We start from the raw sequence: 24471 nt of genomic DNA, 5'->3' as shown, positions 1-24471 counted from the left end.
GCTCTCAGCACTTCAGAGAGCCCTCAGAAGACCAGGCAGCACCCACAGGAGTCCCAGGGCACGGGGACAAAAGGAGTTGCAAATCGCAGTCATTGCAGCACTACAAAAAGGGGTCCTGCACTGCCGGAGAACAACTCAGGGAGCTGAGCGTCGCAGGATAGAGTGCTGGGGACCTGGGCTACGCTGAGCATGGAAGATTCCTTGGAGAAGAGCACAGGATCCTTAGGAGCTGCAAAAGACGTGGTGCACAGGGGTACTGTCTGGCTCAGGGAGGCAAGCTCTTACCTCCACCTAATTTGGACAGTCTGGGTAATTTCAGTCCATCACCTGTGTTCCAGGATCCACGCTCGTCGTCAGGAGAAGGGACCCAGAGTGCCGGTCGTTGCTGCAGAGAGGTGCCTGCTGAAGCAGGGAATTGACTCCGTCAATTCATGGTAGATTCCTTCGGTCCTTCTGTTGCAGGCTGAAGACAGGCAGTCCTTGGAGTGTGCACGACCTGGAAACTGTTGCAGTTGCTGGCAGGAGCTGAAGTTACAGAGTTGGAGTAGCCTTCTTGGATACTTTGTTGCAGTTGTAGAGTTCCTAGAGCAGTGCTGTGGTTGATCAGACGGTAGAAGGTGAAGCAGAGGTTGCAGAGGATTCCTGCCGGAGTCCTGCAAAACCGAATCTCAGGAAACACCCAGAGGAGATACCCTAAATAGCCCTTAGAGGGGATTGGTCACCTAACCAGGTAAGCACCTATCAGGAGGGGTCTCCTGACCAGTGTAGACTGTATTATGAAAGGAGGGCACCATCTGTGCCCTTCAAAACATTTCCAGTGGCTTGGGGAGGCTACCCCTCCCAAGCCTTTATCACCTATTTCCAAAGGGAGAGGGTGTAACATCCCTCTCCCAAAGGAAATCCTTTGTATTGCCTTCCTGGGCTTGAGCTGGTCAAGCAACAGGAGGGCAGAAACCTGTCTGAGAGGTGGCAGCAGCTAGGGCTGCCTGGAAAACCTCAGACGGCTGGAATGGCGATACTGGGGGTCCTCTAAGGAGCCCCATAGAGTGCATGGAATCATACAACCAGTGCTTGAAAAAACCATGGGTTATTGTTCCACCATGTTTGATACCAAACATACCTATGTTCGGAGTTACCATTATGTAGCTGGACATAGGTAGTGACCTATGTCCAGTACACACATAAAATGGCATCCCCGCACTCACGAAGTCTGGGAAATGGTCCTGGAGGTCGTGGGGGCACCTCTGCTAGTACAGGGGTGCCCTCACACACAGGTACTCTGCACCCTGCTCTCAGGGCTATAGACCCTGCTATAGGGGTGATTTATGAGTGACCTGTTGCAGTGAAAATGGCAGTGAAAGGGTGCATGCACCCTGTCACACAGGCTGCAATGGCAGTCCTTTAGAAACCTTTGCATGGGCTCCCTATCGGTGGCAAAAGAAATGCTGCAGCCTAGAGGGATCCCCTGGAACCCCAAGGCCCTTGGTACCTCAGTACCATATACTAGGAACTTATAAGGGGTTACCAGTATGCCACTTGTGGGTGAAATACTGGATAACCAGTATCCTACAACCATAGTTTAAGAGAGAGAGCATAACTACTGGGGTCCTGATTAGCAGGATCCCAGTAGACACAGTCAAACACACTGACAATCAGGCCAAAAGTGGGGGTAACCATGCTAGAAAGAGGCTACTTTCCTACACCAATTGGGCATGAGCTAATGTTACTGTTAGAAATAGGGGCTCAGTTTGCCAGTCAGTTTGCAGCCTGTCCAAGCAGGGACCCTCACTCTAGTCAGGGTAAGGGAGATACACAGCTCAGGTAACCCCTGCTCACCCCCTTGGTAGCTGGGCAGAAACAGTCAAGCTTATCTTGGTGGTAATGTGAAAAGTATTCTTACAATCACACACAGAAACAAAGTGAAAACACCACAAAAGGACTTAACACCAGTTCAAACAAATAGCCAATATTTATCTGAGTAAAACAAGACCAACATGACAAAAATCCAACATACACAAGCATAGTTATGAATTTTCAAAGATTACATTTCAGAACAGTCTGGATTTTCCTCTGTAGTGGCTAAATCTGACCTCCACCTACCAGTTGGTCCAGATATAACACCTTACCCTGCCCTATCTGGCACTTAGAGGCTTTGATAGTGAGGCTTGCCCTTTGCAGAGCCTCTAAAACATTCTCTAGGTGAATCAGGTGATCCTCTCAGGTGGAGCTAAAGACAGCTACGTCATCCAGATAAGCTGCACTGAAGTTTTCCAAACTTAGGAGGACTTTATTCACCAGCCTCTGGAATGTGGCAGGGGCATTTATCATCCCAAATGGCATCACAGTGAAATGATAGTGCCCAGTAGGATTAGAAAATACTGTTTTTGGTTTAGCATCCTCTGATAACTTGATCTGCCAGTAACCTGCAGAAAGATCAAAGGTGCTCAGATACTTGGCAGATGCCAGTGTAGATAATCTCATCTGCCCTAAGGATAGGATGAGCATCTGTTTTAGTAACAAAGTTGAGACCTCTGTAGTCTACACAAAACCTCATTTCCCATTTGCCATCCTGTGAGTGCGGGTTTGGGACAAGCACTACAGGACTAACCCAAGGGCTATCTGGAGACTCAATGACTCCTAGGTCTAGCATCTTCTGAGCTTCAGACTTGATGCATTCGCTGACAGGATCAGGGTGCCTGTAAATCTTGGTTTTTAGAGGCAAGCTGTCCCCCGTGTCAATGGTGTGTTCACACCATTGTAGGAAAGTACCATCTTGCCTGGCACGTTACCCCCATTTTTACTGTATGTAAGTTTGTTTTTGCCTGTGTGTCACCCCAGTGCTCATAATGTATGCCCTGTATGTGTTCCCTGTGTGGTGCCTAACTGTATCACTGAGGCTCTGCTAACCAGAACCTCAGTGTTTATGCTCTCCCTGCTTTTAAAACTGCAGGCTAGTGACTAATTTTACCAATTCTCATTGGCACACTGGAACACTCTTATAATTCCCTTGTACATGGTACCTAGGTACCCAGGGTATTGGGGTTCCAGGAGATCCCTATGGGCTGCAGCATTTCTTTTGCCACCCATAGGGAGCTCAGACAATTCTTACACAGGCCTGCCACTGCAGCCTGAGTGAAATAACGTCCACGTTAGAAATAGCCATTTTTCACTGCACATAAGTAACTTATAAGTCACCTATATGTCTAACCCTCACTTGGTGAAGTTTAGGTGCCAAGTTACTTAGGGCCATATGTATGAACACATTTTCCTATTGACACAGAATGGGAAAAACCCTTTGCTACATCTGGCCCTTAGTGAGAGGGCACCCTGGCACTAGCCAAGGTGCCCCCACATTGTTCAGGGTAAATTGCCCGGACTTTGTGAGTGCGGGGACACCATTACACGCGTGCAAAACATATAGGTCAATACCGATATGTAGCGTCACAATGGTAACTCCGAACATGGCCATGTAACATGTCTAGGATCATGGAACAGTCACCCCAATACCATTCTGGTATTGTGGGGACAATTCCATGCATCCTCGGGTCTCTAGCACAGAACCCGGGTACTGCCAAACTTGCTTTCCGGCTTCTCCACTGCAGCTACTGCTGCTGCCAACCCATCAGACAGGTTTCTGCCCCCCTGGGGCCTGGGCAGCCCGGTCCCAGGAAGGCAGAACAAAGAATTTCACCTTTACACCCTCTCCCTTTGGAAATAGGTGTGAAGGGCTGGGGAGGAGTAGCCTCCCCCAGCCTCTGGAAATTCTTTGATGGACACAGATGGTGCCCTCTCTGCATAAGCCAGTCTACACCGGTCCAGGGATCCCCCAGCCCTGCTCTGGCATGAAACTGGACAAAGGAAAGGGGAGTGACCACTCCCCTGACCAGCACCTCCCAGGGGAGGTGCCCAGACCTCTGCCATCTTGGATGCAGAGGTGTTGGGGCACAGTGGACAGCTCTGATTGGCCAGTGCCAGCAGGTGACGTCCGAGACCCCTCCTGATAGGTGCTTACCTTTCTCAGTAGCCAATCCTCCTCTGTGGGCTATTTAGGGTGTCTCCGCTGGGCTATTCCTCAGATAACGAATGCAAGAGCTCACCAGAGTTCCTCTGCACTTCTGCCAAGGATCGACTGCTGACTGCTCCAGGACGCCTGCAAAACCGTAACCGTAACAAAGTAGCAAGACGACCACCAGCAACATTGTAGCGCCTCATCCTGCCGGCTTTCTCGACTGTTTCCTGGTAGTGCATGCTCTGAGGGCTGTCTGCCTTCACCCTGCACTGGAAGCCAAGAAGAAATCTTCTGTGGGTCGACGGAATCTTCCCATTGCTAACGTAGGCACCAAACTTCTGCATCACCGGTCCTCTGGGTCCCCTCTCATCCCGACGAGCGTGGTCCCTGGAACACAGGAGCTGGATCAAAGTGTCTCCCACAGTCCAGTGGCCCTTCTGTCCAAATTTGGTGGAGGTAAGTCCTTGCCTCCCCACGCCAGACAGTAATCCTGTGTACTGAGTGATCTGCAGCTGCTCGGGCTTCTGTGCACTTTTCCAAGACTTCCTTTGTGCACAGCCTAGCCTACCCCAGGCCCCCAGCACTCCTTCCTGCATTGCCCAACTCGCTTGGTTGGATTACAACGTTGTGGGACCCTCTTTTGTGACTCAGTCGACCGCTGTCCTCAGATCTTCTAAGTGCCTGTTCTGGTACTTCTGCAGGTGCTGCCTCCTTCTGTGGGGGCTCTCTGAGTTACTGTGGGCCCCCTCTGTCTCCTCCTAAAAGGGGCGACCTCCTGGTCCTTCCTGGGCCCCAGCAGCACCCAAAACCCTCAACTGAGACTCTTGCAGCTAGCAAGGCTTGATTGCGGTCTTTCTGCGTGGAAACAACTCTACATCCTCCAGCACGCCGTGGGACATCTTCTGACCAAAGGAGAAGTTCCTGGCAACCTTCCGTTGTTGCAGAATCTTCGGCTTCTTCCACCCTGAGGCAGCCCTTTTGCACCTTCATCCGGGGTTTAGTGGGCTCCTGCCCCCCCGGACACTTGCATGACTCTTGGACTTTACAGGTCCTCAGGTCCAGGAATCCGTCTTCAGTGTTTTGCTGGCAGTTGTTGTTCTTGCAGAATCCCCTATCCTGACTTTACTGTCTTTCTGGGGTAGTAGGGTAACTTTACTCCTACCTTTCAGGGTCTTGGGGTTGGGTATCTTGGACACCCTTAGTGTTTTCTAACAGTCCCAGCAACTCTCTACAACCTACACTAGGCCTGGGGTCCATTCGTGTGGTTCGCATTCCACTTTTAAAGTATATGGTTTGTGTTGCCCCTGGGCCTATTTCTACCTATTGCATTCTGTTGTGATTCTACATTGTTTTCACTACTTTTCTAACTGTTACTTACCTGATTTTGGTTTGTGTACATATAATTTGAGTATATTACTTACCTCGTAAGGGAGGGTATCCTCTGAGATACTTTTGGCATATTGTCACTAAAATAAAGTACCTTTTTTTTTAGTAACTGAGTATTGTGTTTTCTTGTGATATAGTGCTATATGATATAAGTGGTATGGTAGGAGCTTTGCATGTCTCCTTGTTCAGCCTAAGCTGCTCTGCTATAGCTACCTCTATCAGCCTAAGCTGCTAGAACACCTCTATTCTACTAATAAGGGATAACTGGACCTGCAGAAGGTGTAAGTACCACAAGGTACCCACTATAAGCCAGGCCAGCCTCCTACATTGGTGGTGCAGCTGTGGGATAAGTACTTGTAACTGCTTTACCACTTTGTCATTTGGTGCTTTTCATAAGAAAAACATATACCAAATATTTCAATATATGTACATTGAACCAAAACAGTTTACTGTTCTGCTGTAAAACGTTCTACTAAGTTTCTGAAAAGTTCTGAAAACTTTTAAAAGTTTTCAAAAAGTTTGAAAAGGTTTTTCTCTCTGTGCTTTCAACAGTTCTCAAACTTTTTCTCTCTCTGTCTTAAACCTTTTCTATCATGTCTGCAGTAGAGCCCACTCCCAAAATTGTTCAAGCAACCTATGAGATTTTAAACTATAAAAGTTTGAGGGGTCTCTGCCTAGAAAGAGGTTTAAGCATTGATAAGAATCCTACAAAAGAATTTCTCTTTAACCTGCTCCTAGAAAGTGACCAGAACCAGTCTGGCCCGTCTCAGGAAGAAGAGGTAGGAGGGGAAGGTACGCAATGAGACTCAGAGGAGTCCCCTGAAGAGACTGGGGAGGGTTCTTACAAAGACCTGCCCTCTAGCAGGCCTCCTAGTGACACTGGTAGTGGGAGAGGTTCACACATTAGTAGGGCATCTTTCACTCCTAAAGGCCAGGTTTCTACGGTCCAGCCAGTTAGGGACAGGTCCCTCTCTGCCAATTCCTACATTTCCTCTGTATCCAAACATTCCCAAGCCTCCCACCCTGAGGATAACTTAATGGAAAGGGAACTCAGAAAGCTGAAGTTGGAAGAGACCAGACTGAAGCTTAAACAGCAGCAGCTGGCCTTAGACGGGGAAATCCCTAGATAGAGAGAGGGAAAGACAGAGAATGAAGTTAGTTCCCCATGGTGGCAGCAGCAGTATTTCAGATAGTAATCCTGTTAGAGAGCAAGATTCCAGAAACCTGCATAAGATAGTCCCCCCTTACAAGGAGGGGGATGACATTAACAAGTGGTTTGCTGCACGTGAGAGGGCCTGTATGGTACAGTTGGTCCCTCAAAGGCAGTGGGCTGCTATCTTGTGGCTATATTTCACTGGAAAGGGTAGGGATAGGCTCCTTACTGTCAGAGAAAGTGATGCCAATAATTACAAAGTTTTGAAGGATGCACTCTTGGATGGATTTGGCTTAACCACTGAACAATACAGGATTAAGTTCAGAGACACCTGAAAAGAGTCCTCTCAAGACTGGACAGATTTTTTTGACTGTTCAGTGAAGGCCTTGGAGGGTTGGTTACATGGCAATAAAGTATCTGACTATGAAAGCCTGTATAATCTGATCCTGAGACAGCATATTCTTAACAATTGTGTGTCTGATTTGTTGCACCAGTACTTGGTAGACTCAGATCTGACCTCTCCCCAAGAATTGGGAAAGAAGGCAGACAAATGGGCCAGAACAGTGGTTGGGGTGCCCTTTTGAAAGGGTAGGGGTTGACAAAGTAGGCCCCCCTGACCCTCCAACAGCTTCAGGCAATAGATTCATCCTTGTAGTGGACCATGCCACTAGGTAGCCTGAAGCCATCCCCTTAAGGACCACTACAGCTCCTGCAGTGGCAAAGGCCATCCTGGGAATTTTTTCCAGAGTGGGTTTCCCTAAGGAAGTGGTCTCAGACAGAGGTAGTAACTTCATGTCTGCATACCTCAAAGCATTGTGGAATGAATGTGGTGTAACTTACAAGTTCACAACTCCTTATCATCCACAAACAAATGGTCTGGTTGAGAGGTTTAATAAAACTCTCAAAGGTATGATAATGGGACTCCCTGAAAAACTCAGAAGGAGATGGGATTTCCTGTTACCTTGCCTCCTTTTGCTTACAGGGAGGTACCCCAAAAAGGAGTGGGCTTCAGCCCCTTTGAACTCCTCTTTGGGCACCCTGTAAGAGGTCCCCTTGCTCATGTTAAGGAGGGTTGGGAACAACCTTTAAGAGCTCCTAAACAGGACATAGTGGACTATGTACTTGGCCTAAGATCCAGAATGGCTGAGTATATGAAAAAGGCCAGTAAAAACCTTCAGGCCAGCCAGGAGCTGCAAAAGCAGTGGCATGACCAGAAGGCTGCCCTGACTCAGTACCACCCAGGACAGAAGGTGTGGGTATTGGAGCCTGTGGCCCCAAGAACACTCCAGGACAAATTGAGTGGACCCCATCTAATTGTTGAAAATAAGGGTGAGGTTACCAATTTGGTAGACCTGGGCACTGCCAGGAATCCCCTTAAAGTGATCCATGTCAACCGCCTGGAACCCTACTATGACAGGGCTGATCTCACACTGATCATGGCAACTGATGAGGGACAGGATGAAGAGGGTGACCCTCTCCCTGATCTCTTCTCCACCACTGAAGCTGATGGCATAGTGGAGGGAGTCGTCCTAGCAGATTGCAGTATTGCTGAACAGAAAGACAACTGTGTTAATATCTTAAGTCAGTTTTTTGAACTATTTTCACTCATACTAGGTACTACTACTTGGTGTGAACACACTATCAATACTGGAGACAGTTTACCTGTCAAAGGTAAGATATATAGGCAGCCTGACCATGTCAGGGACTGCATTAAACAAGAGGTGCAGAAAATGTTAAACGTAGGGTTGATTGAGCCTTCAGAAAGCCCCTGGGCTAGCCCAGTTGTGCTTGTCCCAAATCCTCACAGTAAAGATGGAAAAAGAGAGATGAGGTTTTGTGTTGATTATAGAGGGCTCAACCAAGTAACCAAGACAGATGCTCACCCTAGACCCAGGGCAGATGCGCTGATAGATACACTGGCTTCTGCCAAGTATCTAAGCACTTTTGATCTAACTGCAGGGTATTGGCAGATTAGGTTATCAGAAGATGCTAAACTTAAGACTGCATTTTCAACCATTGGAGGGCACTATCAATTCACAGTGTTGCCCTTTGGTTTGAAAAATGCACCTGCCACTTTTCAAAGGTTGGTGAACACAGTCCAGCAAGGGTTGGATGCTTTTAGTGCAGCATATCTAGATGAGATAGCTGTCTTTAGCTCAACCTGGGATGATCATCTGGTCCACCTATGGAAAGTTTTGGAGGCCCTGCAAAAGGCAGGCCTCACTATCAAGGCCTCAAAGTGCCAGATAGGGCAGGGGAAAGTGGTTTATCTGGGCCACCTGGTAGGTGGGGAACAGATTGTACCACTAGAGGGGAAGAACCAGACCATTATGGAATGGACTCCCCCTACAACTCAAACCCAGGTGAGAGCCTTTTTAGGCCTCACAGGGTACTATAGGAGATTCACCATTCCTGAAACCACTAGTGTATGACATCCCCCTCCTTTAAGTGAGGCACCAAGTTTATGTGTATGTGGACGGTATCTTTAAAACTGGACATAATAATTTTGCTCCCACCACTAGACTCTACTTGCTGTGCTTGTAAGTCCCGATCCTTCAAACTATGCTCACGTGCCCATTTTTTCTCCTCAAGAGACGTTTATTTTACCTGGTGAAGGCCCCTTCTGCCTCCGCTATCCTCGCCTCAGCCAGGGCTCTTTCAGCCTCAGCGCTTCTCTCTCCTACAGCCATCTGGGCCAGCTGCAGCCTCTGGCCCTCTCAGCCTGTCTGTCCTTGAGCTCCTCAGGGAACAGGGCTTTGGCAGAGACACTGCTCCCAGCAATGGATCCTGCAAGGTACTCCCTATCTGTGGGGTCCCTTTTCTCCACTGGAGCCACTGCCTCATCCTTTTCAGGGCCACTGCCCTCTGGGGCCTTTGTTTTGGGATCCAAGAGATTCAAGGGCTTTGGGTTCTTTAGGATTCCAAAGGGGTCCTTAAAGCATATAGGGCTTCCTGAAGATCCAGCCTTGTGGATCTCCTAGACACCTTCAGTCTCCTCTGCTTGCAGAATACTTTCAGCTCACTTCTAGTGTAATATGTCTGGACGTTGAGATCCGGGATGGATCCCATTCTGCTAAGGCACCACTGATGCAACAACAAGAGTCCCCGTGCAAGAAGATGAAGCAGGAATAAAATGTAGACAAATAACCAAATGAAATAAAAAAGTGGAAAACTCGCAATGGTCTGAGATGTGGATAGAAGTGTACACTAAATTACTGTAAGGCATTGCATAAATACAAGTCCTATCTCTCTGCTGATTACCAGTATTAGAAATTGTGTCTCTAGTTGGCAGATGTATGCACCCTGTCAAATTAGGGACCACAATCCTAGTCAGGGTAAGTCAGTTATGCTCCCTAAATCAGAGGTCTTCACACTGAGAGGCTTCAAGTGATCCCAGGGGGGTGCCAGACTCTGGCCAAATGAGGCATTATGCCGATAACACTGCTTTTTTAAGCAGAAAAAGCACTTATTGCATTTTTAAAAAAGTAACAAAAGTTAATTGCAATGTTTAAATCTAGACACATTTAAACATGGGCAACTTAATACAATAATTGTGAAAAATTCTGAGGGGGGCCAGTGATTTTTTTTTCAGCCACTGGGAGGAGGGAGGGGCGCGGCAATAAAACGTTTGAAAACCACTGCCCCAAATAATCTGTTCTCCCCCCCGGTAGCTTGGCACAGAGCGGTCAGGCTTAACTTAAGAAGCAATGTGTAAAGTATTTTATGCAACACTTAATTACAGTAACACAGTGAAAGAGAGCACAAAAAGGCTCCACGTTAGTTTAGAGAAAAAATAGATATTTATCTGAATAAAACAAGACCAAAACAACAAACATCCAATAAGTAAAAGTGAAGATATGAATTTAAAAAAATTAAATGTGAAAATAATGCTTAGACGTCACTAGCAGGCAAAAGTTTACTTGAAGTCGCAAGGGACCGTTGCATATTCAAAGTTCAGGTCAACCACGATGGAGGGGGGACCAGCTACAGAACTGACGCAGGGTCTGCTGAAACAGTACCTTTGATGGAGCAAAGCGCTGACAGTGAGGGCAGGATGTGTCAGATTTTGCAGAAATCAGCTGCAGAACCCAGTTCTAAGGCCCTGGACTAGAGGGACACTATGGGGAAGAGTAGGACTCACAAATGGCAGAGCCCAGCAGCACCAGGAGTGTTTCAGGCATTCTTTGATGTCCCTGAGACTGCAGAACACAGGGGGCAAGCTAACAAGCCCTTGGAGAATCTTGGGTTCACGGATGTGGAGGACAGGACCAGCCCTTCTCACTCCAGGCAATAAGCAGTAGGCTAACCCTGCAGGACAAGTAGCAAAGTGGCAGCCCTTCCTACAGTACAGCAGACAGTAGGCCAACGCAACAATGCAGTTGCAGAGTGGCAGTCCCTCCAGGCAGCACAGCAGTCCTTCTTCCAGGCAAAGTGTCCTTCGTTCCTGTAGAGTTCTGTTTTGGTGGGGTTTGGGGTCCGGTACTTTACCCAAAGGTGCCTTTGAAGTGGGGGAGACTTCAAAGAGGTCTTTGACGATCACAAGGTCCCTGCCTTTCCTTCCCTGGCTTCAGACACTTTACAGGTGGTCATGCAGCTCTTTGTGTGGGAAGAGGCACAGCCCTATTCAGGTGTAAGTGAGGCAGTGCTAAGCCCCCCCCCCCCCATATAAAGCCAGTAAATTGCCCATCAGCCTGGTGATAGGCCATCAGTATGGAAATGTCACACCTCTGCTCCCTTTAGGTGTGACTGTCTAGAGGAAATGCAGAAAGGCCGGATGTTATCCACCCCAGACGTGTATTCAGAGAAAGGCAGAGGCACAGAATGGTTAAAGTAAGAAAATGCCAGCTTTGGAAAAATGTCATTTTCAGACTTACAATTTAAAATCTGACTTCACCATAAGTTTTGATTTTATATTGTGATTACAGGGACACCAAACTCCATATTTTTTTTTTCCCCAATTGCAAGTTACACTTAACCCCTTGAGGACCCTCGCTCCCCCTGATGGCCAAGCACCCCCCTCCCCTGGGCAGGGATGGAAGGGGAATCACTTTTCACGTGAGGGAAGCGACCACTTAGCAAGGGTCCCCTGGAGGGTGACCACTTAGGCAAGAGTCCCCTGGAGGGCAAATTTATTTTAGGCCATTTGGGGCAGATTTGCCCATTTCTATTAGGCCTATCTGCCCCCGGGGGGGGGGGGCAGAAACCACTTAGGGACCAGGGATTGGTGTGTGTGTGTATGTGTGTGTTATGTTTGGGGGGCAGACCCTTGGGCAAGGGTCGCTCCCGATTGGGGCACATTACTGTTGGCCATATCTCCCCCCAACCCCCCTTGGGGGAAGATCGGCCTATTTTTGGAAGGCCCATCTGCCCACCAGAGACCAGGGAAGATTTGTTTTTCAAAAAAAGAGGGTAGAAGTATGGCCGTACCCCCAACCCAAATAAATGGGGCCAAAGATGTTCTGCCCACCAGTGGGCGATGGGGCAGTTACCCCCCCGATTCACCCCCCCTGGGGGGGAAGGAGGGTCAGAAAATCTACTTGATGCCAGGGAATTGAAAACAAAATAAAAAATAGTGGGGTGGTGGCTACCAACCAGTATGGGCATGGTTACGCCCCCACCCCAACTGAAGGAGGTAACAGTCTTTCAGCTCTCCCCCCGCACACTAAAACACCTTATCCCATGGCAATCAAGAGGACATTTGATTATTTTGGGTTTTGGTTTAACATTTGGGCCAGAGCTTGTCTAACTCTCAAAATTGTCCCACTTGGAATGGTGAGGGCTGCACTTTTTGAACTTTGGGACACTGCCTTGTAGAAAAATCCACAAGACCTAGACACGTCTGAAAACAAAACATCTGGGTGAGTCCAGGGTGGTGTGCTTCACATGCACCCCGCACCATTTTCCGACCCACAATGTCCTGCAAGCCTCCAACTTTACTGGAAGTCACACATTTTCCCCACATTTATGTGATGGAACCTTCCGGAATCTGCAGGAATCCACAAAATTCCTACCACCTAGCATTGTCTCATCTATAACGATAAAAATTCTGCCCCACTTTTCAAACTGCCCTTTTGGACCCGCTTTGGTTCCTCCTCAATTTCAACATGTTTTTGGCTCTTTCATGTCACAGTCACTTGGGCCACCTACACAAGTGAGGTATCATTTTTACCAGGAGACTGAGGGTGGTAGGAAACTTGTCCCGGTGTGGTGATCCCATGCAGAAATAAGGGAAAAATATGATTTTTTTTTTAGCTAAATTGGTGGTTTGCTGGGTAAGAAAACACCGGTTGATCCACAAAAGTCACACCTCCTTGGACTCCCTTGGGTGTCTAGTTTTCAGAAATGTTTGGGTTTGGTAGGTTTCCCTATATGGCTGTGGAGCTCAGGACCAAAAAATGCAGGTGCCCCCCCCCCCCCCCCCCCCCCCACCTGCAAAAACAGGTAGTTTTGTATTTCATAATTGTGTTTTGGGGCATTTCCTTTCAGGGGTACTAGGCCTACCCACACAAATGAGGTACCATTTGTATCGGGAGACTTGGAGGAATGCTAGGTGGAAGGAAATGTGTGGCTCCACTCAGAATCCAGAACTTTCTGTCACCGAAATGTGAGGGGAAAGTGTTTTTTGTTTTTGCCAAATTTTGAGGTTTGCAAAGGATTCTGGGTATCAGAACCTGGTGAGAGCCCCACAAGTCACCCCATCCTGGAGTAGGTGTCTAGTTTTCAAAAATGCACAGGTTTGGTAGGTTTCCATAGGTGCCGGCTGAGCTATATCCACAGGTAGACTTTGCAAAAAACATGTCAGATTTCAATGTAAAAATGTGATGTGTCCATGTTGCTTTTCCTGTCGTGGGCATTAGGCTTACCCATGCAAGTGAGGTACCATTTTTATCGGGAGACTTGGGGGAACACAGAATACACGAACAAGTGTTATTGCCCCTTTTCTTTCTCTACATTTTTGCCTTCCAAATTTAAGAGTGTGTAAAAAAAAGAAGTCTATTTGGGCAATGCACTGTAATTCACATTCTAGTATCGGGACCCCAGAATTCAGAGATGTGCGAATAACCCCTGCTTCTCCACACATTATCTTCTGCCCATTTTGGAAATACAAAGGTTACCTTCATACCTATTTTTCACACTTTATATTTCAGCAAATGAATTGCTGTATACCCTGTATAGAATGAAAACACACTGCAAGGTGCACCTCATTTATTGGCTCAGGATACCTAGGGTTCTTGATGAACCCACAATGCCCATAGCTCCCCGCAACCAGAAAAGTCCAGCAGACGTAACGGTATATTGCTTTAAAAAATCTGTCATTGCAGGAAAAAGTTACAGAGTAAAACGTGGAGAGAAATGGCTGTTTTCTTTCACCTCAGTTTCAATATTTTTGTTAGTTTAGCTGTTATTTTTTTAGGAAAACCTTGTAGGATCTACAGAAATGACCCCTTAGTGAATTCAGAATTTTGTCTCCTTTTCAGAAATGTTTAGCTTTCCAGGATCCAGCATTGGTTTCACACCCATTTTTGTCACTAACTAGAAGGAGGCTAAAAGCACAAAAAATTGTAAAAATGGGCTATCTCCTAGCAAAATGCCAACATTGTGTTGAAAAATGTGGTTTTCTGATTCAAGTCTGCCTGTTCCTGAAAGCTGTGAAGATGGTGATTTTAGCACTGCAAACCTTTTGTTGATGCCATTTTCAGGTAAAAAACCACAAGCCTTCCTCTGCAGCTTTTTTTTCCCATTTCTTTTTTTTTTTAATGACAGTTTCACTGTATTGTGGCTAATTTCCTGGTCTCCTTGAGGGGAACCCAAAACCTCTAGACTCCCTAGGATGTTGGAAAAAAAGGACACAAATTTTATGTGGGGAGCTTATGTGGACAAAACGTTATGAGGGCCTAAGCGCGAACTGCCCCAAATAGCCAAAAAAGGCCCAGCACCTGAGGGGGGAAAAGGCCTCGCAGCGACGGGGTTGAAGGGTGCTTCAAGGTAACCTATGGGAGCGATAGGTCTTGCAGTAGTGAAAAACTAATTCAATCCTTCTTCATTACTTGGAAATGTTAAACGTAAAAATATATGTACACTTGCAGGTCTCGTCTGGGCTGTCGTTGGTGTGTAGTCGGGTCCGGCTGCGACTTCCAGTTGGGGGGATATCTTCCGGTCAGTGAAGTGTCCCTCACTGGTTTGCAAGTTCCTTTAGTTTATGGAGTCTGATTCGGCAGGTCCTCTGTTCTTGTCTTGGCGGGTCCTTTGGTGCTCTCTTCTTTTCTTCCAGATAAATCTAAATTCATGGTATAGGGGAGCCCACTGAATACTGAATTTAGTGGGCGTTTTAGGGGGAACCTGGTAGTGTCGAATGGGACACTCACCCTTGGGTGGCTACCCCCACTACAGTGACTACTTCCTGTTGGGAGGGTCACTTGCCTAAACCCTATTGGATATTTTCCTTCCATCCAACATGAAGGGGTCCACTTCGCCTGCAAGCCACTTGGGGTGGTGCATGCACAATGTGGCCGCTCCTCCTACCCTTTGTCTGGTTTTCCACCTGGGGGTTTGCAATGGGGAAGCCATCTGCTGCTAGCAGTAGGCCTGGGGCTTGAGTTTCAGGGGCTGTAGCCCTTCGAAGCTCACTGCCATGGTTTTGCACATTCCTGAGGGAGGGGCCATTAGGTCCACCACGCAGGAAGGGTATTGTTTTACAAACCAGAGGGCCATGGCTCTCCCCCAGGTTTGTATATTGGCTGTGTGGAAGTGGCAGGCTGGATGGAAACAGTCAGCAACTATGGCAGTTTAGGTTTACATTTAGGGTTAAATCCAACACTGGTACCAGTCTGGATATATCCTGAGTTGATACCAAACAACCCAGGGTACAGAGTGACCATTATGTAACTGGGGTACTCGTGTTTGACCAGTGTCCAGTACATGTACTTAAAATGGCTGCTCTGTTCACTTACTATGTCCCAGGTTTGTTAAGGACACAGTGGGGTCATATTGCTCATGCAATTATGACCCCACATATAGTATGGTGCACCCTGCCTGAGGGCTGTAAGGCCTACCAAAGGAGTGACTTACCCATATAATTTGCATTGTAGGGTGGACAGGGCACACAGGAAAGTGTGCCCTGTCGGTTTGCGTTTTTAGGTTTGCCCCAGTACACTTAGCCTGCACTGGCTGAAAGGCAGTCCTGTTAAAGGAAAGAATCCTAGTGAGAGCACTTCCATGGCATGATTAACTGCACCACATAGCAGTACAGTTAAAAGAAGCCCATGTTGTGAAAGGGAAGGGGCAGCTCTTACCTGCGGCTGCTGAGCAGGAAAGGCCGCAGTGTGGCTATCGATACTGAACTCTTTTGGGCCAGCCTGGCTGTGATTGTGTATTGTTGGAGAATGCTAGTCTACAACAAGCTGTAATTAAATGGCTGCTGTTTAAAGTTATATTAAGCAAAGTAACCTAACCGCATAATTCAAGCCTCCGGCCCTGACTCGGCATCAGTTATCCTGCTGTCTGAACGCTCAGTAACACTAAAAGAGTGACATTTGCCTCATTTTGTTTGGTGCTCACCTTTAATATTAATATGAGTTTTCACTGCTCTTCCTGCATCGTGTATCTTTTTCCCCGCACATATATGTAAAAATATTTCATCAGTTTTTCACATTTCTCTGCTTTTTTGTGCTGCTTCAGATTATGACTACTGCGTAGAGCGACACCAGTAATAATGGACGATCTGAGGAAGTCCAGTGTCAGCAAATAGGGCAACAGAGGAACGGGGGGGGTAGCAGAGGCAGCACACAGTCAAGAGATGCAAGCCCAGGGTGGGGGCGAGCCATCTCTAGTAATCATGGTTCAATCCTTTGACAAACAAAAGACAGGAGACAATAATGTGCGCAGGATGGATGTCGGAGAGCCCTGCTTAGCAGTCACTGGGCAGAGAGAGACCTACTGTTTTTTTGCGTGGAGGTGAGAGAAGTGTGCGCACATTTAAGGATTGACTACATTGAGCATTGAGCTGAATGTCCTTGTCTCCGCCCTTGAATGTCCTTGTCTCTTCTCTTCCATGGAATGTCCTCTTCTCTCTGCTATGGAATGTCCTCTTCTCTCTGCCATGGAATGTCCTCTTCTCCCTGCCATGGAATGACCTTCCCTCTTCTCTCTGCCATGGAATGTCCTCTCTGCCATGGAATGTCCTCTTCTCCCTGCCATGGAATGACCTTCCCTCTTCTCTCTGCCATGGAATGTCGTCTCTGCCATGGAATGTCCTCTTCTCTCTGCCATGGAATGACCTTCCCTCTTCTCTCTGCTATGGAATGTCCTCTCTGCCATGGAATGTCCTCTTCTCTCTGCCATGGAATGTCCTCTTCTCTCTGCTATGGAATGTCGTCTCTGCCATGGAATGTCCTCTTCTCTCTGCCATGGAATGTCCTCTTCTCTCTGCCATGGAATGGCCTCTTCTCCCTGCCATGGAATGACCTTCCCTCTTCTCTCTGCCATGGAATGACCTTCCCTCTTCTCTCTGCCATGGAATGTCCTCTTCTCTCTGCCATGGAATGTCCTCTTCTCTCTGCCATGGAATGGCCTCTTCTCCCTGCCATGGAATGACCTTCCCTCTTCTCTCTGCCATGGAATGACCTTCCCTCTTCTCTCTGCCATGGAATGACCTTCCCTCTTCTCCCTGCCATGGAATGTCCTCTTCTCTCTGCCATGGAATGTCCTCTTCTCTCTGCCATGGAATGGCCTCTTCTCCCTGCCATGGAATGACCTTCCCTCTTCTCTCTGCCATGGAATGTCCTCTCTGCCATGGAATGTCCTCTTCTCCCTGCCATGGAATGACCTTCCCTCTTCTCTCTGCCATGGAATGTCGTCTCTGCCATGGAATGTCCTCTTCTCTCTGCCATGGAATGACCTTCCCTCTTCTCTCTGCTATGGAATGTCCTCTCTGCCATGGAATGTCCTCTTCTCTCTGCCATGGAATGTCCTCTTCTCTCTGCCATGGAATGGCCTCTTCTCCCTGCCATGGAATGACCTTCCCTCTTCTCTCTGCCATGGAATGTCCTTCCCTCTTCTCTCTGCCATGGAATGTCCTCTTCTCTCTGCCATGGAATGTCCTCTTCTCTCTGCCATGGAATGGCCTCTTCTCCCTGCCATGGAATGACCTTCCCTCTTCTCTCTGCCATGGAATGACCTTCCCTCTTCTCTCTGCCATGGAATGACCTTCCCTCTTCTCCCTGCCATGGAATGTCCTCTTCTCTCTGCCATGGAATGTCCTCTTCTCTCTGCCATGGAATGGCCTCTTCTCCCTGCCATGGAATGTCCTTCCCTCTTCTCTCTGCCATGGAATGACCTTCCCTCTTCTCGCTGCCATGGAATGACCTTCCCTCTTCTCCCTGCCATGGAATGACCTTCCCTCTTCTCTCTGCCATGGAATGTCCTCTTCTCTCTGCCATGGAATGTCCTTCCCTCTTCTCTCTGCCATGGAATGTCGTCTCTGCCATGGAATGTCCTCTTCTCCCTGCCATGGAATGACCTTCCCTCTTCTCTCTGCCATGGAATGTCCTCTTCTCTCTGCCATGGAATGTCCTTCCCTCTTCTCTCTGCCATGGAATGCCCTCTTCTCTTTGCCATGGAATGTCCTTCCCTCTTCTCTCTGCCTTGGAATGCCCTCTTCTCCCTGCCATGGAATGTCCTTCCCTCTGCCATGGAATGTCCTCTTCTCCCTGCCATGGAATGTCCTTCCCTCTTCTCTCTGCCATGGAATGCCCTTCCCTCTTCTGCCTGCCATGGAACGTCTTTGCCTCTTCTCACTTCCCTTGAACGTCCTTGTCTCTTCTCTCACTCTGCCCTTGGATGTCTTCGCTTCTTCTCTCTGCCCTTGAATGTCCTTCCCTCTTCTCTCTGCCATGGAATGCCCTCTTCTCCCTGCCATGGAATGTCCTTCCCTCTGCCATGGAATGTCCTCTTCTCCCTGCCATGGAATGTCCTTCCCTCTTCTCTTTGCCATGGAATGTCCTTCCCTCTTCTCTCTGCCATGGAATGCCCTCTTCTCCCTGCCATGGAATGTCCTTCCCTCTTCTCTCTGCCATGGAATGCCCTCTTCTCTTTGCCATGGAATGTCCTTCCCTCTTCTCTCTGCCATGGAATGCCCTCTTCTCTCTGCCATGGAATGACCTTCCCTCTTCTCCCTGCCATGGAATGACCTTCCCTCTTCTCTCTGCCATGGAATGTCCTCTTCTCTCTGCCATGGAATGTCCTTCCCTCTTCTCTCTGCCATGGAATGCCCTCTTCTCTTTGCCATGGAATGTCCTTCCCTCTTCTCTCTGCCATGGAATGCCCTCTTCTCTTTGCCATGGAATGTCCTTCCCTCTTCTCTCTGCCATGGAATGCCCTCTTCTCCCTGCCATGGAATGTCCTTCCCTCTGCCATGGAATGTCCTCTTCTCCCTGCCATGGAATGTCCTTCCCTCTTCTCTTTGCCATGGAATGTCCTTCCCTCTTCTCTCTGCCATGGAATGCCCTCTTCTCCCTGCCATGGAATGTCCTTCCCTCTGCCATGGAATGTCCTCTTCTCCCTGCCATGGAATGTCCTTCCCTCTTCTCTCTGCCATGGAATGTCCTTCCCTCTTCTCTCTGCCATGGAATGCCCTTCCCTCTTCTGCCTGCCATGGAACGTCTTTGCCTCTTCTCACTTCCCTTGGACGTCCTTGTCTCTTCTCTCACTCTGCCCTTGGATGTCTTCGCTTCTTCGCTCTGCCCTTGAACGTCCTTCCCTCTTCTTTTACCCACTGCCCCCCGTGCTCGCCTCCATGCCCACTCCATTCAGCTCAGGTTCACTACCTCCCTTCCAGGTTATGCTCGCCTCTAGCATCCCATCTACGGTGTCCTGTAACGGGGTCTTGTTTCTTCCTGCAGGAGAGCTGTCATCTGATGCCCTTGGCACTGTAGGCTGGTAGCCTGGCACCGGGACAGATGAGAGGGTCCTTGTCGCCTTCGATGGGAGTTGCTGCTGGAGGGTAGAGCGCCTCTAAGCCGCGATGGAGCAGGAAATGGACCCTCCACCGCCAGGGAGAGCAGGTACCGACCCTCCCCGCACTGAAAGGGGGTTCGTGTGTGTGTCTTGTGCTGAGACTTAGAGCTTGCTCTAAGACAGGGGTCTTCGAACTGGGGGGCTCAAGGTGTCCGGGGGGCGCGGGCGCCAGGCTCTGGCCAAAAGGAGCATTATTTTCATGACAGGGCCTTGTTTAAAGCTGAAACGAGTGAGCAGCAGTGACCGCCCTGCGATGGGCATCACTTACTTGTTTATCATTTATATCCAAGCTGGGAGTGTGTTTCAGAAGGGACTCCAAATACTCTTCAAACCCCCACCCCTCCCCCACTGCTAATAATCACACTCTGAATCCCTTTACCCCTTAGTAAGGTCGGCCTCACCAGAATAGTATGTTAGGCATCATGTAGATTGCTGTTTTAAAATAGTAACAGGGTTTAACTGCAATGTTTAAATACGTCTCCACATATTTAAACATTGTTAGTTTAATAGAATAATCGTGAAAAATTCGGAGGGGGGCGATGACTTGTTTTTTCACTTGGGGGTTGGGGGGCGTGTGTAATTAGGCCTGTGAGAGGGGTGTAGTTTCTAGGAGGGCAGGGCTCAGGGGCCTGTATGACAGGTCTGTGTTAGATCATCCTTCAGTGTCCAACCCTCTGCCATGCCCAGCAGCCCTTCCTGGCCCTCAGCTTCTGGGGGCTCTCCTGGACAATGCTAACACAATGCTGTCACTGTCCTGTCCAGTTCAGTGAAGGCCTCAGCTGTGTTTGCAGCACGAGCAGTGTTTGACAAGGAAATCTTATTCTGGTTATAGTTTCACTCTCTGCATTTGTTTGTCCTGTTGGTTGTATGTATGTGGTATTTGTGTAGCACGGACCTACCCGAAAGGCAGCGGGCGGTACCTGGTCACAGGCAGAGGTGCAGCCCACCTGTGACCAGACCTGACTTCACTACATTGTGGTGTAGTGTTCTCCAAGGAGGTCCTCACTGTATGTGGCGTGACTGTGTCTCCAGCTTGGACCCTTGCCCCAGGTGTTTCCCTCTGTGCTTACACAGGGCAGAGGGAGGTGGGCCCCTCCCATGGCTTCCTCGTCCATTCTTCTCTGCCTTACACCCACAGGGTTGGGCAAAGGTTGTTTTAAACTTTTTTTTCCTTAAAAAAAACTCCAAGTTTTGTACCCTGATTGGAGTGGGTGCCTGTGGTTGTGTTTCACCGCAGCACGTGTTATGTTTCACTGCAGGAGCTGGTGACTGTGGAAGAGTTGGGCCCAGCAGCACGTGTTATGTTTCACCGCAGGAGCTGGTGACTGTGTAAGAGTTGGTCCCAGCAGCACGTGTTATGTTTCACCGCAGGAGCTGGTAACTTTGGAAGAGTTGGGCCCAGCAGCACGTGTTATGTTTCACCGCAGGAGCTGGTGACTGTGGAAGAGTTGGGCCCAGCAGCACGTGTTATGTTTCACCGCAGGAGCTGGTGACTGTGGAAGAGTTGGGCCCAGCAGCACGTGTTATGTTTCACCGCAGGAGCTGGTGACTGTGGAAGAGTTGGGCCCAGCAGCACGTGTTATGTTTCACCGCAGGAGCTGGTGACTGTGTAAGAGTTGGGCCCAGCAGCACGTGTTATGTTTCACCGCAGGAGCTGGTGACTGTGGAAGAGTTGGTCCCAGCAGCACGTGTTATGTTTCACCGCAGGAGCTGGTGACTGTGGAAGAGTTGGTCCCAGCAGCACGTGTTATGTTTCACCGCAGGAGCTGGTGACTTTGGAAGAGTTAGTCCCAGCAGCACGTGTTATGTTTCACCGCAGGAGCTGGTGACTGTGGAAGAGTTGGTCCCAGCAGCACTTGTTATGTTTCACCGCAGGGGCTGGTGACTTTGGAAGAGTTGGTCCCTGCAGCACGTGTTATGTTTCACCGCAGGGGCTGGTGACTTTGGAAGAGTTGGTCCCTGCAGCACGTGTTATGTTTCACCGCATAAGCTGGTGACTTTGGAAGAGTTGGGCCCAGCAGCACGTGTTATGTTTCACCGCAGGAGCTGGTCACTGTGGAAGAGTTGGTCCCAGCGGCACGTGTTATGTTTCACCGCAGGACCTGGTGACTTTGGAAGAGTTGGTCCCTGCAGCACGTGTTATCTTTCACCGCAGGAGCTGGTGACTTTGGAAGAGTTGGGCCCAGCAGCACGTGTTATCTTTCACCACAGGAGCTGGTGACTTTGGAATAGTTAGTCCCAGCAGCACGTGTTATATTTCACCGCAGGAGCTGGTGACTTTGGAAGAGTTGGTCCCTGCAGCACATGCTATGTTTCACCACAGGAGCTGGTGACTGTGGAAGAGTTGGTCCCTGCAGCACGTGTTATGTTTCACCGCAGGAGCTGGTGACTGTGGAAGAGTTGGTCCCTGCAGCACGTGTTATGTTTCACCGCATAAGCTGGTCACTGTGGAAGAGTTGGTCCCATCAGCACTTGTTATGTTTCACCGCAGGGGCTGGTGACTTTGGAAGAGTTGGTCCCTGCAGCACGTGTTATGTTTCACCGCATAAGCTGGTGACTTTGGAAGAGTTGGGCCCAGCAGCACGTGTTATGTTTCACCGCAGGAGCTGGTCACTGTGGAAGAGTTGGTCCCAGCGGCACGTGTTATGTTTCACCGCAGGACCTGGTGACTTTGGAAGAGTTGGTCCCTGCGGTGTAGGAGGCTGGACTGGCTTGTAGTGAGTACCAAGGGGTACTTGCACCTTGCACCAGGCCCAGTTATCCCTTATTAGTGTATAGGGTGTCTAGCAGCTTAGGCTGATAGATAATGGTAGCTTAGCAGAGCAGCTTAGGCTGAACTAGGAGACGTGTGAAGCTACTACAGTACCACAAGTGTCACTTGCACAATATCATAAGAAAACACAATACACAGTTATACTAAAAATAAAGGTACTTTATTTTTATGACAATATGCCAAAGTATCTTAGAGTGTACCCTCAGTGAGAGGATAGGAAATATACACAAGATATATATACACAATAGCAAAAATATGCAGTATAGTCTTAGAAAACAGTGCAAACAATGTATAGTTACAATAGGATGCAATGGGGAAACATAGGGAAAGGGGCAACACAAACCATATACTCCAAAAGTGGAATGCGAACCACGAATGGACCCCAAACCTATGTGACCTTGTAGAGGGTCGCTGGGACTATTAGAAAATAGTGAGAGTTAGAAAAATAACCCTCCCCAAGACCCTGAAAAGTGAGTGCAAAGTGCACTAAAGTTCCCCTAAGGACAAAGTAGTCGTGTTAGAGGAATAATGCAGGAAAGACACAAACCAGCAATGCAACAACTGTGGATTTCCAATCTAGGGTACCTGTGGAACAAGGGGACCAAGTCCAAAAGTCACAAGCAAGTCGGAGATGGGCAGATGCCCAGGAAATGCCAGCTGCGGGTGCAAAGAAGCCTCTACTGGACAGAAGAAGCTGAGGTTTCTGCAGGAACGAAAAGGGCTAGAGACTTCCCCTTTGGTGGACGGATCCCTCTCGCCGTGGAGAGTCGTGCAGAAGTGTTTTCCCGCCGAAAGAACGCCAACAAGCCTTGCTAGCTGCAAATCGTGCGGTTAGCGTTTTTGGACGCTGCTGAGGCCCAGGAGGGACCAGGAGGTCGCAAATTGGACCAGCAGAGAGAGGGGACGTCGAGCAAGACAAGGAGCCCTCTCTGAAGCAGGTAGCACCCGGAGAAGTGCCAGAAACAGGCACTACGAGGATGCGTGAAACGGTGCTCGCCGAAGTTGCACAAAGGAGTCCCACGTCGCCGGAGACCAACTTAGAAAGTCGTGCAATGCAGGTTAGAGTGCCGTGGACCCAGGCTTGGCTGTGCACAAAGGATTTCCGTCGGAAGTGCACAGGGGCCGGAGTAGCTGCAAAGTCGCGGTTCCCAGCAATGCAGCCCAGCGAGGTGAGGCAAGGACTTACCTCCACCAAACTTGGACTGAAGAGTCACTGGACTGTGGGGGTCACTTGGACAGAGTCGCTGGATTCGAGGGACCTCGCTCGTCGTGCTGAGAGGAGACCCAAGGGACCGGTAATGCAGCTTTTTGGTGCCTGCGGTTGCAGGGGGAAGATTCCGTCGACCCACGGGAGATTTCTTCGGAGCTTCTGGTGCAGAGAGGAGGCAGACTACGCCCACAGCATGCACAAGCAGGAAAACAGTCGAGAAGGCGGCAGGATCAGCGTTACAGAGTTGCAGTAGTCGTCTTTGCTACTATGTTGCAGGTTTGCAGGCTTCCAGCGCGGTCAGCAGTCGATTCCTTATCAGAAGGTGAAGAGAGAGATGCAGAGGAACTCGGCTGAGCTCATGCATTCGTTATCTAAAGTTTCCCCAGAGACAGAGACCCTAAATAGCCAGAAAAGAGGGTTTGGCTACCTAGGAGAGAGGATAGGCTACTAACACCTGAAGGAGCCTATCAGAAGGAGTCTCTGACGTCACCTGGTGGCACTGGCCACTCAGAGCAGTCCAGTGTGCCAGCAGCACCTCTGTTTCCAAGATGGCAGAGGTCTGGAGCACACTGGAGGAGCTCTGGACACCTCCCAGGGGAGGTGCAAGTCAGGGGAGTGGTCACTCCCCTTTCCTTTGTCCAGTTTCGCGCCAGAGCAGGGCTAAGGGGTCCCCTGAACCGGTGTAGACTGGCTTATGCAGAATTGGGCACATCTGTGCCCAACAAAGCATTTCCAGAGGCTGGGGGAGGCTACTCCTCCCCTGCCTTCACACCATTTTCCAAAGGGAGAGGGTGTAACACCCTCTCTCAGAGGAAGTTCTTTATTCTGCCATCCTGGGCCAGGCCTGGCTGGACCCCAGGAGGGCAGATGCCTGTCTGAGGGGTTGGCAGCAGCAGCAGCTGCAGTGAAACCCCAGGAAGGGCAGT

General features: G+C 49.1%; 1 protein-coding gene across 1 annotated transcript in view; it reads left to right on the top strand.

Annotated features, from left to right (window-relative positions):
- LIPE (lipase E, hormone sensitive type) overlaps positions 1-24471 on the top strand; it is a 237512-nt gene that overhangs the window by 9377 nt on the left and 203664 nt on the right. The window contains exon 2 of the mRNA XM_069201407.1: positions 19448-19609. Coding sequence (XP_069057508.1) covers positions 19570-19609 — 40 coding nt within the window. The 5' untranslated portion in view covers positions 19448-19569. The remainder of the gene's footprint in view (positions 1-19447; positions 19610-24471) is intronic.

The sequence above is a fragment of the Pleurodeles waltl genome, chromosome 7, assembly GCF_031143425.1.
Source record: "Pleurodeles waltl isolate 20211129_DDA chromosome 7, aPleWal1.hap1.20221129, whole genome shotgun sequence".
Classification (NCBI taxonomy): domain Eukaryota; kingdom Metazoa; phylum Chordata; class Amphibia; order Caudata; family Salamandridae; genus Pleurodeles; species Pleurodeles waltl.
The sequence above is the reverse complement of the archived record's forward strand: the minus strand, read 5'-3'. Positions and strand labels throughout refer to the sequence as shown.